Source organism: Eptesicus fuscus, chromosome 21, assembly GCF_027574615.1.
Source record: "Eptesicus fuscus isolate TK198812 chromosome 21, DD_ASM_mEF_20220401, whole genome shotgun sequence".
NCBI classification, from domain to species: Eukaryota; Metazoa; Chordata; class Mammalia; order Chiroptera; family Vespertilionidae; genus Eptesicus; species Eptesicus fuscus.
The window spans coordinates 46,224,871-46,239,911 of record NC_072493.1 but is presented as its reverse complement, the minus strand read 5'-3'; the positions used below and the strand labels follow the sequence as shown (position 1 = coordinate 46,239,911).

The window sequence follows — 15,041 nt, the reverse complement described above, 5'->3', positions numbered from 1 at the left end:
GGACAGCTGGACCCCACCCTTGCACGAATTCATGCACCAAGCCTCTAGGCTGTTTATAATCTAACACAGACAGTAAAGAGAACACCCAAGATTAAAGAAGACTTAGAAAGTCCTTCACTATTTTACAACCAAAGGGATAAGAGCCTGGCAGTTCTTGAATCAGTGAATTGACCACTCAAAAAATTTATCACTGTTATTTAGAAAAAGTCTGCCCTTGGGGAAAACAGTTATTCTGTAAGCTGCTCGCTGAACTCAGGTGATGTTCTATGGGGACAACACTGAGTCAGGTCCATATGGCAACTAGTCAGAGTGAAAGGAAATAAGACTTCCTACAAGCTCAGGCTGCTCCCAATTTTCTCAAACAAATCAGAGAACAGAGTTAGCTTTCCTGAGCACATGAGGATGGTGATTAACGCAATCTGTGAATACCTTGTAGGTGGAACAGCAACAGAAATATAGTGACAGCCCAGCCGATGTAGCTCAGTGGTTGAGCTTCAACCTACGAATCAACCAAGAGGTCACGATTTGAACTGGAGTCAGGCCACATGCCCCTATTTCAGGCTGGATCCCCAGTTGGGGGCATGTGGGAGGCAGACAATCAATGATTCTCTTTCTTCACTGCTGTTTCCATCTATCACTCCTGATCCCTCTCCCTTTTTCTCTGAAATTAATTTTTTTTTTTTTTTAAAAAAGGGTCTACAGATAGATGTTGTCATCCAGGTGACAGGAGATAGTTGTAAAAAAAAAAAAATTGCCCTAGCTGGTTTGGCTCAGTGGATAGAGCATTGGCCTGTGGACTAGGGGATCCTGGGTTCGATTCGGGCCAAGGGCACATGCCCAGATTGCGGGCTCGATCCCCAGTGGGGGGAGTGCAGGAGGCAGCTGATCAACGATTCTCTCTCATCATTGATGTTTCTCTCTCTCTCTCCCTTCCTCTCTAAAATCAATAAAAATATATTAAAAATGAATAAATAAATTTAAAAATATTATGTAGAAACATAGATTTGGGAAGACACCTGCGTAAATTACAAATTGTAAACGTACATGCCGGGCTGGTGTGGTTCAGTGGTTGAGCGACACCATATGAACCAGGAGGACTCGATTCGGTTTCCACTCAGGTGCAAGCTCAATCTCCAGTATGGGCATGAAGTAGGCAGCCGATCAGTGATTCTCTCTCATCATTGATGTATCTATCTTTCTCTCCCTCACTCTTCCTCTCTGAAATCAATAAAAACATTAATAATAAGTGCAACATACACACACATGCTTTTCACAAAAGTAAAATATATTGGGAATCTTCCTACTGTTAAAGATTGAATGTATGAAATTCAATTCAGACAAGTGGGTCTTCGGAGTTTACTACATTATTTTTAGGAGTGAACTAAAAAACTCTGTATTTCCTGAGTATGTAAGACCTTCCTCCAACGGGAATTCTTATGTGTGGAGTCAGGTTAGAACTTTGCCTAAAAGATTTCCCATATTAACTACACACATAAAGCCTTTCTCTAGTGTGAATTCTCTGATGAGAACGAAGGCCATAGGTCACAGCAAAAGATTTTCCACATTCACTGCACTCATAAGGCCTTTCTCCAGTGTGAACTCTCTGATGACAACGAAGGGTATACAACCTGGTAAAAGATTTCCCGCATTCACGACACTCATAAGGCTTTTCTCCCTTGTGAACTTTCTGATGATAATGGAAGCCAGTGATACTGGCAAAAGACTTCCCACATTCACTGCACTCATAAGGCGTTTCTCCAGTGTGAACTCTCTGGTGGCAACGGAGGCCACTGCCAGAGGTGTAAGACTTCCCACATTCATTGCAAACGTAAGGTCTTTCACCAGTGTGAACTCTCTGATGACGATGAAGGGTAACTTTCCAAGTAAATGATTTTCCACATTCACTGCACTCATAAGGCGTTTCTCCAGTGTGAACTCTCTGGTGGCAACGGAGGCCACTGCGAGAGGTATAAGACTTCCCACATTCACTGCAAACATAAGGTCTTTCACCAGTGTGAACTCTCTGATGACGATGAAGGGTAACTTTCCAAGTAAATGATTTCCCACATTCACCACATTCATAAGGCCTTTCTCCAGTGTGAACACTTTGATGATAATGGAAGCCAGTGCTACTGGCAAAAGACTTCCCACATTCACTGCACTCATAAGGCCTTTCACCAGTGTGAACTTTCTGATGTTGATGAAGGCGAGAGCTGGTGATAAAAGACTTCCCACATTCACTGCACTCATAAGGCCTTTCTCCTGTGTGAAATCTCTGATGACAACGCAGGCCATTGCTATCAGTAAAAGATTTTCCACATTCATTGCACACATAAGGTCTTTCACCAGTGTGAACTCTCTGATGACGACCAAGGTTAACTTTCCAAGTAAATGATTTCCTACATTTGCTGCAATCATAAGGCCTTTCTCCAGTGTGAACTCTCTGATGACGATGAAGGTGAGTGGTAGCGATAAAAGATTTCCCACATTCACTGCACTGATAAGGCCTTTCTCCTGTGTGAACTCTCTGATGATAACGGAAACCATTGCTAGTGGTAAATGTTTTCCCACATTCACTGCATTGATAAGGCCTATCTCCAGTGTGAATTTTCTGATGACAACGAAAGCCAGTGCTACTGGGAAAAGATTTCCCACATTCAATGCAGTTATAAGGCCCTTCTCCTGAGTGAAATTTCTGATGATAACGAAGAGTAGAAAATCTGGTAAACGATTTCCCACATTCACTGCACCAGAAACCCACTTTTCCAGTATGGACATCCTTGTTCTGAAGAAATGTGTGGTTACAGCCAATGGCTTTCTTACATTCTTTTCTGGAGTAATAAGTTTTTCTCTTTTGAAACCTCACCCCACTAATCGAGATGTCATTTGGTCTGTCCCTGGTCTGAGTAGTCTTTTGCTGGAGATGTCCTGACTCGGTAAGGATGTCCTGCACCACCTCTCCACAGGTAAAATGCTTCTGAGACACACTGAAATGGCAGCCCTTTGCAAGTGAGATGTTGTCCACACTTCTCATCAAAGGCTTCTCTCTCAAGTGCTGCTCCTGGTGCCGGTGAAATTGTGCATGGAAATGAAATTGTTTTGCACATGCCCCACACCTCAACAGTATCTTCCTGTGTTGTAATTCCTGCTGCTCAATCAAGTGGAAAATGTTTCTCAAGACTAGTCCACAACTCTCACAGGGGTGGCTCTTCTGGGAAGACAAAGCTAACTTGGGATTCTTTGCCTGTGACACTCTTACAGCAATGTTCTCTTCAAGCTGGGCCTCCATATTCCCTGCTCTACAACAGCAACCTAAAAAAAAGGAAATGCAGGTGAAGTACATGGTGATCTTAGCAGGAAGAAATATCCTCAGCACAAATGTCCATCTGTCACTGCTAGGCATGATTCTATGGGATGATTTTTGAGACCAGTGAGTTAGACTCTGACAAAATGATTGTTATACATTACTTGACCCCTAAAGTCAGTCAATAGTGGAGACACTATGAAGGGAGGGACACGAGCATAGGATGGGACACAGAAAAGAGATACAGGGTCTACTAGTTTTTCCTTTACAAACAGCTGCCTGTAGGACCTTTCATACCAGTGACATAAATCTGTGTGGACTAATTTGAATGTACTCAAAGACATAAAAATCCATTGTATTACAGCACATGATGTGTAAAGTTAATATAATGTGCACATGCCAAAGGCTCGAAAGACATGAACCAAAGTTGGACTTCAGTAAAGATGAACATGTGAGGCAAGCAGTTCAGATGCAAACTTTAGAGAAGTAAAGATTATTCACAAGCTGGGAATCCAAGTACAAATAGAATTGAGTAGTTGTGCCTTAGCTGGTGTGGCTCAGTTGGTTGGGAATGGTCCTGTGCATGGAAAGTTTGCCAAATAGAAATCCGGTCAGGACACATGACCAGTACAACAACTGTTTGGGGTGTATACAGGAAGCAATTAACCAATGTTTCTCTGTCACATTTCTCTCTCTCTCTCTCTCTCTCTCTCTCTCTCTCTCTCTCTCTCTCTTCTTCTGTATCCAAAATCAATAAAAATATATTACAAAAGGAACTGAGTAGTTGGCTTTAAATAATAAGCAAGAACAAGTAGAATGGCCTAACCGGTTTGGCTCAGTGGATAGAGCATTGGCCTGTGGACTAAAGGATCCTGGGTTCAATTCCAGTGAAGGGAACATACCTTGGTTGCAGGCTCCTCCCCAGGCTGGGCCCTGTTTAGGGCACATGCAGGAGGCAACCCATCGATGTGTTTCGCTCACATCAATGTTTCTCTCTGTGTTTCCCTCTCTTTCACTCTCCCTAAAAATCAATGGAAAAATATCCTCAGGTGAGGATTAAAAAAAAAAGAGGGTAATTGCATGAAGTATTCAAAGTAATGAAAAGCAAGGACCTGGAAAAAAGATTACTATATACAGCAAGGATATAAAGCAAAATAGATGGTGAAATAAAGAACTTTCCAGAACAAAAAAGGGTAAAGGAGTTTAGCATCACCAACTCAGCACAACAAAAAAAGCTAAAGGGATTGCTGTAGTAAGAAGAAACAAAGAGAGAAAGTGAGAGGGAGAGAGAGAGATAGAGAGAGAGAGAGAGAGAGAGAGAGAGAGAGAGGTGGAGGGGGACAAAAACATAGGCATACAAAATTAAAATGGAAATAAATAAGCACCCATGAATAATCAACTTAAAGGTAAATGGATTAAATGCTTCAATCAAAAGACATAGGGTACCTGAATGGATAAAATATAGGACCCAATTATATGGTAAACAAGAGACCCACCTCAGAACAAAAGACTCACACAGCATGAGAGTAAAGAGATGGAAAAAAATTTTCCATAGAAATGGATAGGAGTTGCAATTCTCACATCCGACAAAATAGACTTTAAAAGCATCATGCTAAGCGAAATAACCCAGTCAAAGAAAGATAAATTTCATATGATCTCACTCATTTGTGGAATATAATGAACAACATAAACTGATGAATAAAAATAGAGCCAGTGTAAAAAAATACCTACACCAGTGATGGCGAACCTATGAAACGCGTGTCAGCACTGACACGCGTAGCCATTTCTGATGACACGCGGCCGCATGCTGAGGATGAAACATTTGCTGCTCCTGAGGATGAAACATTTGCGACTAGAGTCTTGGAGTTAGTTTTTTCCTCAACGTGACACACTACCCGAGTTATGCTCAGTTTTTTTGCGAAGTTTGACACACCAAGCTCAAAAGGTTGCCCATCACTGACCTACACTAATAAAAGAGAAACATGCAAATCAACCATCACTCTGCCACACCCACAGCCAATCAGGAGCGAGTATGCAAATTAGCCCAACCAAGATGGCGGCAGCAACGGAGCTGTAGTGAGCAGGAGGCTTGGGTTGCCCCTGGGAATGGAGGAAGCCAAGTTTCTCGCCTCTGCTCAAGGCTACAAAGTTTCAATTATAGAAGATAAATAAATCCCAGATACCTGCTTCCAACTGCCCCTGGCCTCTACTCAAGGAGGCACTGAAAAAAAAAAAAAAAAGAAAAGAACAAAAGGAGGGGATTCTGGATCGCCGGGGACGGGGGCATGGCCAGCCTGAAAACAGCTCTCAGTTCCTCACCCAAGGTGGCCACACTCCCATAGGGTGAGGGTCCCCACTGTGGGGCTTGACCAACCTGAAAACAGCCATCAACCCCCACCCAGGCTGGCCAGGCACCCCAGTGGGGACCCCCACCCTGAAGGGGGTGTGGCCAGCCTGAAAACAGCCCTCAGTCCCTCACCCCGTCAGTGGGGGTCAGTTGGAGGTGATCAGGACAGTGGGAGGGCAGTTTGGTGTGAGCAGACCAGCAGGGGGGCAGTTGGGGGCGAGCAGGCCAGTGGGGAGGGTAGGTGGGGTCAAGCAGGCCAGCACGGGGTGCAGTTGGGGGTGATCAGGCTGGCAGAGGGCATTTGGGGGCAAGCAGGCTGGCAGGCAGAGTTGTTAGGGGCAATCAGGCAGGCAGGTGAGTGGCTAGGAGCCAGCAGTCCCAGATTGCGAGAGGGATGTCCGACTGCCGGTTTAGGCCCTATCCCTGTAAACCAGCAATAGGACATCCTTCGAGGGGTCCCAGATTGGAGAGGGTGCAGGCCAAGGTGAGGGAAACCGCCACCCCCCCCGGCCCATGCACAAATTTTGTGCATTGGGCCTCTAGTACTAGAATATAATAGAAGTAATCCTGTTATTTGCAGATTTTTAATATTTCCTACAACTTTGTGATATCACACTATGTTAGTACAGTTTTCATAATATTATATTTAAATTCTTTTATTCTTGAAATATTAATGTTTACTGCATGTAATATTACTATATGTAAGATCATTTTGCTTGAATAATTGGTGTACATTGCATGTAACATTATCAGATTTAAAATCATTTTTCTTGAGATACTAATTTTTATTGCATGTAACATTATTTAAGATAGTTTTTCTTGAAATAAAAATAAATAAATAAATTCAATGAACTTCAAAGAATGAAAGAAAGAAAAGACACTACAAAGAAAGAGAACTACAGACCAATATGCCTGAAGAATATAGATGCTAACCTCCTTAACAAAATATTAGCAAATCAGATCAAGCAATATATTAAAAATATCATACACTGCCTTAAACGGTTTGGCTCAGTGGATAGAGTGTTGGCCTGCAGGTTGAAAGGTCCCAGGTTCAATTCTGGTCAAGGGCAGTACCTTGGTTGCAGGCACATCACCAGTAGTGGGTGTGCAGGAGGCAGCTGATCGATTTTTCTAACTCTCTATCCCTCTCCCTTCCACTCTATAAAAAAATCAATAAAATATATTTTAAAAAGAGATCATACACAATGACTAAGTGGGATTTACTCCAGGAACAAGGATGATCCAATATTTGTAAATCAATAAACTTGATACATCACAGAATCAAATTGAAAGACAAAAATCACATGGTCATTTCAATAGACTCAGGAAAAGCAATCAACAAAATCCAACACCCATCTTTCATAAAAACTCTCAGCAAAGTGGGAATAGAGGGAGCATATCTCAACATGATAAAGGCCACATATGACAAGCCTACAGCCAACATCATATTCAATGGGAAAAAACTAAAACCATTTCTCCTAAGAAGAGGAACTAGACTGCAGTACCCTCTTTCAACACTCCTGTTCAACATAGTACTGGAAAGCCTAGCCACAGAGATCAGATAAAAAGAAATAAAAGGCATCCAAATTGGAAAAGAGGAAGTAAAACTCTCATTATCCGAAGATGACATGCTATTGTAAACAGAAAACCCTAAAAGGCTCTACCAAAAAACTACTAGATTTAATAAAGGAATTAGGCAATGTAGCAAAATTAAAAATTAACACCTAGAAATCGATGGCATTTTATACATCAACAATGAATTATCAGAAAGAGAAAGTAAACAGACATTCCCATTTACCACTGCAACAAAAAAATAATAAGATACTTAGGAATAAACTTAACCAAGGAGGTAAAAGACTCGTACTCGGAAAACTACAAGACATCATTAAAAGAGGTAGAGAAAGATACTGTATAAACAAGTGGTAGAATATATACCGTGTTCATGGATTGGTAGAATTAACATAATTAAAATGTACATACTACCCAAAGCAATCTACTCATCCAATGCAATCCCTATTAAAATAGCAATGGGCCCTAACCGGTTTGGGTCAGTGGATAGAGTGCTGGCCTGCAGACTGAAATGTCCCATGCATTGGTGGAATGTACATTATGAAACTCTATTATAAAAGTTAAAATTGAGAACTAGCAAAAATACTGAAGCTAATAATATGTACCTTAGAAGATAACCAATATGAATAGATGTGAAATCTGCCGAAAACGGTTTGGCTCAGTGGATAGAGTGTCGGCCTGCGGACTGAAGGGTCCCAGGTTCGGTTCCGGTCAGGGGCATGTACCTTGGTTGCGGATACATCCCCAGTGGGGGGGGGGGGGGGGGTGCGGGAGGTGGCTGCGATGTTTCTCTCTCATCGATGTTTCTGACTCTCTATCCCTCTCCCTTCCTTTCTGTAAAAAACAATAAAATATATTTAAAAAAGAAAAAAAAAAGATGTGAAATGTGATATCAAAAACATATAAAGGAGTGTGCGCGGTCGAGAGTCAAAGATAGAATTTTTATATAAAATTGAAGGTGTTGTCAGGATAAAACAGATTATAAAGAGTATGAGTTGTTTTATGTAAGTCTCTTAGAAACCACAAGCAAAAAACTATGTAATAGATATACAAAAGAGAAAGGACTAAAACCGTTATACAAAATTATCAAATCACAAAAGTTAATCACAAGACAGGAAAACAAAAAAGCCAGAAACAATGCTGAAGTGGCAATAGTAGGCCCTAAAACAAATTTCCAAATCAAAAGACAGTGACTGAAAGAATAAAAACAAAAGAATACTGTGGGGAACGGGCTGTAAGATGACACGGTCCTTGCACCTGTAGGGGCTAGCAAGGCTGGCACCCTACCCACACAGATTTCCCAGGCCTGTTTGGATGGCAACTAATCAGTATAACGAGAGCAGCCCCTGCCTACAGAGCTTTCCCAGGGTTTGTTTATATGACTGCTATCAGTAGGATAAGAGCTACTTTCATGGCTTACCAAGAAATATGTACCCAACTAGTGAGATTTATTATAACAAGAAACCTGTCCTTCAACTTATCCCTCCAGTAGTGATTTTAGAGAAACAAAGAATGTTTTCCTTGTGATTCCCTGCTTAGTGTCTTATGTATAAAAAGCACTGTGTTACTAATAAAACTTGCCAGAGCTTCTCGAGAGTTCTGGACCTCCTGACCCCGCTGTTGTTTCTCTTGCTTTTATTTCTCTTATTCTTTTATTTCTCAATTCCCACCTCCCTACCTCAGCCCGGTTCAATCGTCAGGCTGGACCTGACAGAATACCACTAACAAAAAACCAGAGGCGATATATGCTGCCAACAAGGTACACTAAAACTTTATGGACACAAATAGGCTAAAGAGAATGAGATGCAAAAAATATTTCATGCAAATGAAACCCAAAAAAGGCTGGGGTAGCTGAAGTTCTATCAGAGAAGACAGACTACCTCAAAAACTGTCACAAGAGACAAATTCATTACAGAATGATAAATAAGTTTAATTCATCAAGAGGATGACAACTTTAAGTATTATGCACCAAAGAACTCAGCAACTAAGGATAGAAAGCAAATAATATCAGAAATGATGACAGAAAAAAGAAACCCAATGTTAGTAGAGAAAATTCCACTTCAGTAATAGGTAAATCATCCCATAGAAAGACAATACGGAATAATGAAGTTTCACCAGACTTTAGACCAAACAGAATGAATAAATACATACAGAACATTCCATCCTAAGGCAGAACATGCATTCTCGTCAAGTGCACATGAAACATTCTCTAGGAAGATCACATGGTAGGTCAAAAAATAAGTCTCTGACTTTGAGAAGAAATCATGTCAAGTATCTTATGTGATCACAATGCACGAAACTAGAAATCAACTTTAGTTTCAAGAAAGATGGAAAATTCAAAAATATGTTGAAATTACACAACACACTCCTGAACAATAGGTGGGTGAAAGAAAAAAACACAAAAAAAGAACTCAAACCCGGCCAGTGTGGCTAAGTGGTAGAGTGTCAATCTTTGAACCAGGAGGTCACAGTTTGAACCTCAGTCAGAGCACATGCATGGATTGTGGACTGGATCCCCAATGTGGGGTGCGCAGAAGGCAGCCAATCAATGCTTGTCTCTTATCACTGACTAGAGGCCCGGCGCATGAAATTCATGCATGGGTGGGGGGAGGCGTCCCTCAGCCTGGCCTGCACCCTCTCCAATCTGGGACATCCCTCTCCAATCCGGGACCGCTCACCTGCCTGCCTGATCACCCCTAACACTCTCCCCTGCTAACCTGATCGCCCCTAACCACCTCTGCCTTGGCCCCCTCAACCATGGCTTTGTCTGGAAGGACATCCGGAAGGATGTCTGGTCTATTTAGCATATTACCCTTCTATTAGTATAGATGTTTCCATCTCTCTCTCTCCTCCCTTCCTCTCTGAAATCAATAAAAATATATTAAAAAAAGAACTAAAAAAATATAGAGGCAAAACAAATAGGAACAATCTATCAAAGCTTATGTATAAAATGCATAAAATGCAATTCTAAGAGGATTTTTTTTTTTTTCTGATCAAGCCTCAAAACTTTATTTTTTACATCGTTCCTTACTAAGAGGATTTTTTTAAAGAGGATATTTTATAGGGATAAATGCCTACATTAAGAAAAAAGATCTTAAATGAACAATTTAATCTTGCACTTCAGAAAAATAGAAACAAATTAAGAAAGTAAAACCAAAGATAGCAAAGGAAAAAAACAATAAATATTAGAACAAACATAAGTAAAATAGACAAAAGAAAAACAAACATATGAGCTGGCTGGTGTGGCTCAGGGGTTACGTGTTGACCTATGAACCAGGTTGAACCAGGAGGTCATAGTTCAATTCCCATTCAGGGCACATACCTTGGTTGAGGGCTCGATCCCAGGTAGGAGGAGTGCAGTAGGCAACAGATCAATGATTCTCTCTCATCATTGATGTTTCTATCTTTCTCCCTCACCCTTCCTCTTTGAAATCAATAAAAATATATTGTAAAAAAGAAAAACATATGATAACAAAGAGCTATTAGAAAAAAGATATATAAAATTGGCAAACCTTTAGCTAGACTGAAACAAAAGAGACAAGATTCAAATAAATTTAAAAAGAAATGAAAGAGCCCTAGCTGGTTTGGGTCAGTAGATAGAGCGTCGGTCTGGAGACTGATGGGTCCCAGGTTCAATTCCAGTCAAGGGCACATGCCTGGGTTGTGGGCTCAATCCCCAATAGGGGGCATGCAGGAGGCAGCCAATCAATGATTCTCATCATTGATGTTTCTCTCTCTCCCTTTTCCTTCCTCCCTGAAATCAATAAAGATATATTTTTAATAATAAAAATAATAAAGAAATGAAAGATAAGACATCACACCTTACACTATTAATCAAAATGCATCTTCAGAGATGTTGGTCATTAACATGATCTTACAAAGAGAAAAATGTCCAGATCCCACTATAAACTTCGGAAATTAAGAAACATACTCAACCAAAACCGGTTTGGCTCAGTGGATAGAGCTTCGGTCTGCGGACTGAAGGGTCCCAGGTTTGATTCCGGTCAAGGGCATGTACCTTGGTTGCAGCACATCCCCAGTGGGAGGTGTGCAGGAGGCAGCTGATCGATGTTTCTAACTCTATCCCTCTCCCTTCCCTTCCCTTCTGTAAAAAATCAATAAAATATATTTTTTAAAAAAGAAACATACTCAGACCTAGCCGGTTTGACTCAGTGGATAGAGCATTGGCCTGCAAACTGAAAAGCCCCAGGTTCAATTCTAGTCAAGGGCACATGCCCGGGTTGTGGGCTCGATCCCCAGTGGGGGACTTGCAGGAGGCAGCCGATCCATGATTCTCTCTCATCATGGATGTTTCTATCTGGCTCTTCCTCTTCCTTCCTCTCTGAAATCAATAAAAAAAAAAAAAAAAAGAAACATACTCAGAGCCCTGGCCAGGTGGCTCAGTGCTGAGAGTGTGTTCCTGATGCATCTGGTTGAGGGTCAATCACCTGCCAGGGCACATGCAGGGAGCAGCCAATGAATGCATAAATGGGTGGAACAGCAGATGCAAGTTCCCTCTCTTTCTGTCTCACATGCTCTCTTCTAAAATCAATAAATAAAAAGTATCATACCTAATAAAATGGTAATATGCAAATTACCATCACTCTGCTACGCCCACGATTGGGCCGGCTGGAGGCGCGGGGGGGGGGGGGGGGCGCGGACTCAGGTGGCCGATTGGCTGGCGGTAGGAGCGGGGGGGCGGGGACTCGCGAGTCCCTGGCTCCCCCGCTCCTCCCGCTGGCTTAAATGGCCAGGGCTGCAGAAGACACTGGTGGCAGATTGCGTGGCTGCTGGCGCCAGTTTTCCGCCAGCAGCAGTTTCCCTCTGGCCACCCGCCCGATCGGAGCGCCTCAGGGTGGCCGATCGTGCTGGCGGGAGGCACTCTGATCTGCGGGTGGCCAGAGGAAAACTGCTGCTGGCGGATAACTGGTGCCGGCAGCCAGGTGAAGGAAAAGTCTATTGCACAAAACTTCGTGCAACGGGCTCCTAGTACATAATAAGTAAAGAAACTCAGAGAAGTTACAGGATACAACCAAATCAACAAAGAAACATTAGTTCCACCTGAGATGGTTTGGCTCAGTGGATAGAGTGTCTGCCTATGGATAGAAGGGTCAAGGGCATGTGCACGGCTTGCAGGCTCGATCCCCAATGGGGGCTTGGGAGAGGCAGTCTATCAATGATTCCCTCTCATCATTGATGTTTCTATCCCTCTCTCTTCCTCCCTGAAATCAATAAAAATATTTTTTTAAAAAAAAGAAACATCAGTTCCATTTCTACACACTAATAATCAATTATTTGATAGAGAAATGCAGAGAGTAGTCAAATTTACAATAAAATGCATAAGAATGTATCCAGTCAAAAGGTGAAATGTCTGCAAATTGAACACTATAAGACAGTGATGAAAGAAAACACAAGTGAAAAGATGTCCTGTGTTCTTGATAATATAACATCATTACAATGTCCATACTACCCAAAGCAATCTATAGATGAAATGTAATCCCCATGATAATTGCAATGGTATTTTACAAAGAAATAAAGAATCCTGAAAAGCATGGAACCTCAAAAGACCTTAAATAGCAAAAGTAATCATGAGCAAGAACAAACCCAGCAGCATCACACTTCCTGCCTTCAATCTATTACAAAGCCAAAGCCACCAAACACTGTGTTCTTGGAATAAACACAGACACAGAGACCAATGAAACAGAACAGAGAACACCGAAGTCAACCCAGGCACATACATTCCAGTCATCTGACAAAAACCATCAGACACGTTAAGAAAGAAAGGAGAGCCCTAATCGGTTTGGCTCAGGGGATGGATCGTCGGCCTTCGGACTGAGGGGTCCCAGGTTCGATTCCGGTCAAGGGCATGTACCTTGGTTGTGGGAACATCCCCAGTGGGGGGTGTGCAGGAGGCAGCTGGTCGATGTTTCTCTCTCTCATTGATGTTTCTAACTCTCTATCCCTCTCCCTTCCTCTCTGTAAAAAAAAAAAAAAAAAATCAATAAAATATATTTTAAAAAATAAAATAAAATATAGAAAGTATTCAAAAGGCACATTAGCCAAAAAATATGGTTAAAAAGCAGGCTAAGGATGTAGAAACAATTTTCCTCAAAATATGTACAAATGACCAACAGGGATATAAAAAATGCTTTTCCTCGCTAATCAAAGTGGAATCCATTAGGCTCCCTGCCACCCTACCAACCACATATTCTTCCCTGTGAGTTCAGTGCAGCAGGTACTGGGGCAGCGCAAGCAAAGGACAGCAACTGCCCAGAAAACTGGAAAACATGCAGTGCCCACCGTCCACATGGGAGGACAAAGCGCACCTGGGAAAAGGGGCTGGGAAATCCCAAAGCCAAGTCCAGGTCACTGGTGAGAGGAGGGTCTTACCCAGCGAGGATACAAGTTCAAAGTTCTCCAGCATCACATTCAGGTACAGCTGTCTCTGACCCTCATCAAGGAGGCTCCATTCCTCCCTGGAGAAGTACAGGGCAATGTCCTCAAAGGTCACGCCAACCTGTCAGAATGGAGACATTTGAAACTGGAGTTGTCTTTCTGAGAACCCCCACTCCTACTCCTTACACATGTCTCTCTCCCCTCCCCCTACATCTCCTCCAGGGCACCCGGTTAGTGTGGACACCAGGCCCTAATGCCTGTGCAGGCTGCTCTCTCATCACAGTCCCGTTAATCATTGTGATTGCCTTCAGCACAACAGAGGTGTTGGGAAAGGGGACAGCAGAGAAACTCCATCAAAGCTCTGGGCGATGCCTCCAGGGTCCCCGCCTTCCTGCCAACACCATCCCGTCTCTGAGATCATGCCTCCAAGACAAAGACAAACATGAGCTTATGCTTCACCCTGAAGTCCCCACACCAGGTCCCGGGGACCAGCAGCTCACACTTCCTCCAGATGTGCACACCACTGGGTAACCTTTAACCTCTTCCCATCTTCAGTCCCAGGTTCACTCCCTCAGCTCTGCCCCCTTCCTGCTCCAATGACACGGCCGGGAAAACCCCAATGAGGCTGTGCCGTCCTCCCTGCAGCCTCTGATCTGTCCGCCCATCCTCACAGCCCACACCCTCAGGGAACCTCAGATGCCAGTCAGCCCTGTCCTCTCCGCCCTGCACTGGCTGTGCCTCAGAAGCCACAACGCTCCTCCCTCCCCTCCGCCTTCCTCACGGTCCTCCACGCGGACTGAGCTGCAGGACGTGACAGGCGCCCGCACCCGGGCGGTCCTGTTCGGTGTGAGGAGGAGGAGGTGTGTGTGTGTGTGTGTGTGTGTGTGTGTGTGTGTCGGGGGGGGGGGGGGTGAGGGTAGGGAGGGGGTCTGGCACTCACCTCAGCCCGGCGCCTCGGCGCGGTCGCCGCCATCCGACATTGTGTGCGGAGCGGGGCCGGAGCGGCGGGAGAGGCGGCCGCTGAGGTAAAGGCCGTCCCTTTCCGGGCCGCGGGGCGGGACCCCTTGGTGACCACGCCGAGCTTCACTCTGGCGTGTGTGCGGTGCGCACCACGATTATCGCCCGTTCTCCGTTGGGGCATCTCCACGGGGACCCGACGATCTGGAGAACCCGGCCAGGCAGCTAAGCTGGTCCTGGGTGGACACAGGAAGTCCCGCCCCTGCGCCCTGTCCTTCAAAGTTAACGCCTTTTCTGACCTTTCATTGGCTCAGCTGGAGAAATTCCACACAAGGTCTTCTGGGTAATGTAGTTCCTGGAGCTCTAGGCAGCAGGTAGGCAGGGTTTCCCCCCATCACTCAGGAGAAAAGTCCCAGTCGGAGGGGAGGGGCTAAAAAATCTGGCTAGAGAAAGTTGTCAACGCCCTAG

General features: G+C 43.7%; 1 protein-coding gene across 1 annotated transcript; it reads right to left on the bottom strand.

The window, feature by feature from the left end:
- Positions 1-1,474: 1,474 nt before the first annotated feature.
- LOC114229529 (zinc finger protein 883-like) lies at positions 1,475-14,589 on the bottom strand. The gene is made up of 4 exons (XM_054710045.1): positions 14,557-14,589; positions 13,611-13,737; positions 5,125-5,135; positions 1,475-3,061 (listed from the first exon to the last, which is right to left on the bottom strand). The coding sequence occupies exons 1-4, from the start codon at positions 14,587-14,589 to the stop codon at positions 1,481-1,483; spliced, it is 1,752 nt and encodes a 583-aa protein (XP_054566020.1). The 3' UTR covers positions 1,475-1,480.
- Positions 14,590-15,041: the final 452 nt, after the last annotated feature.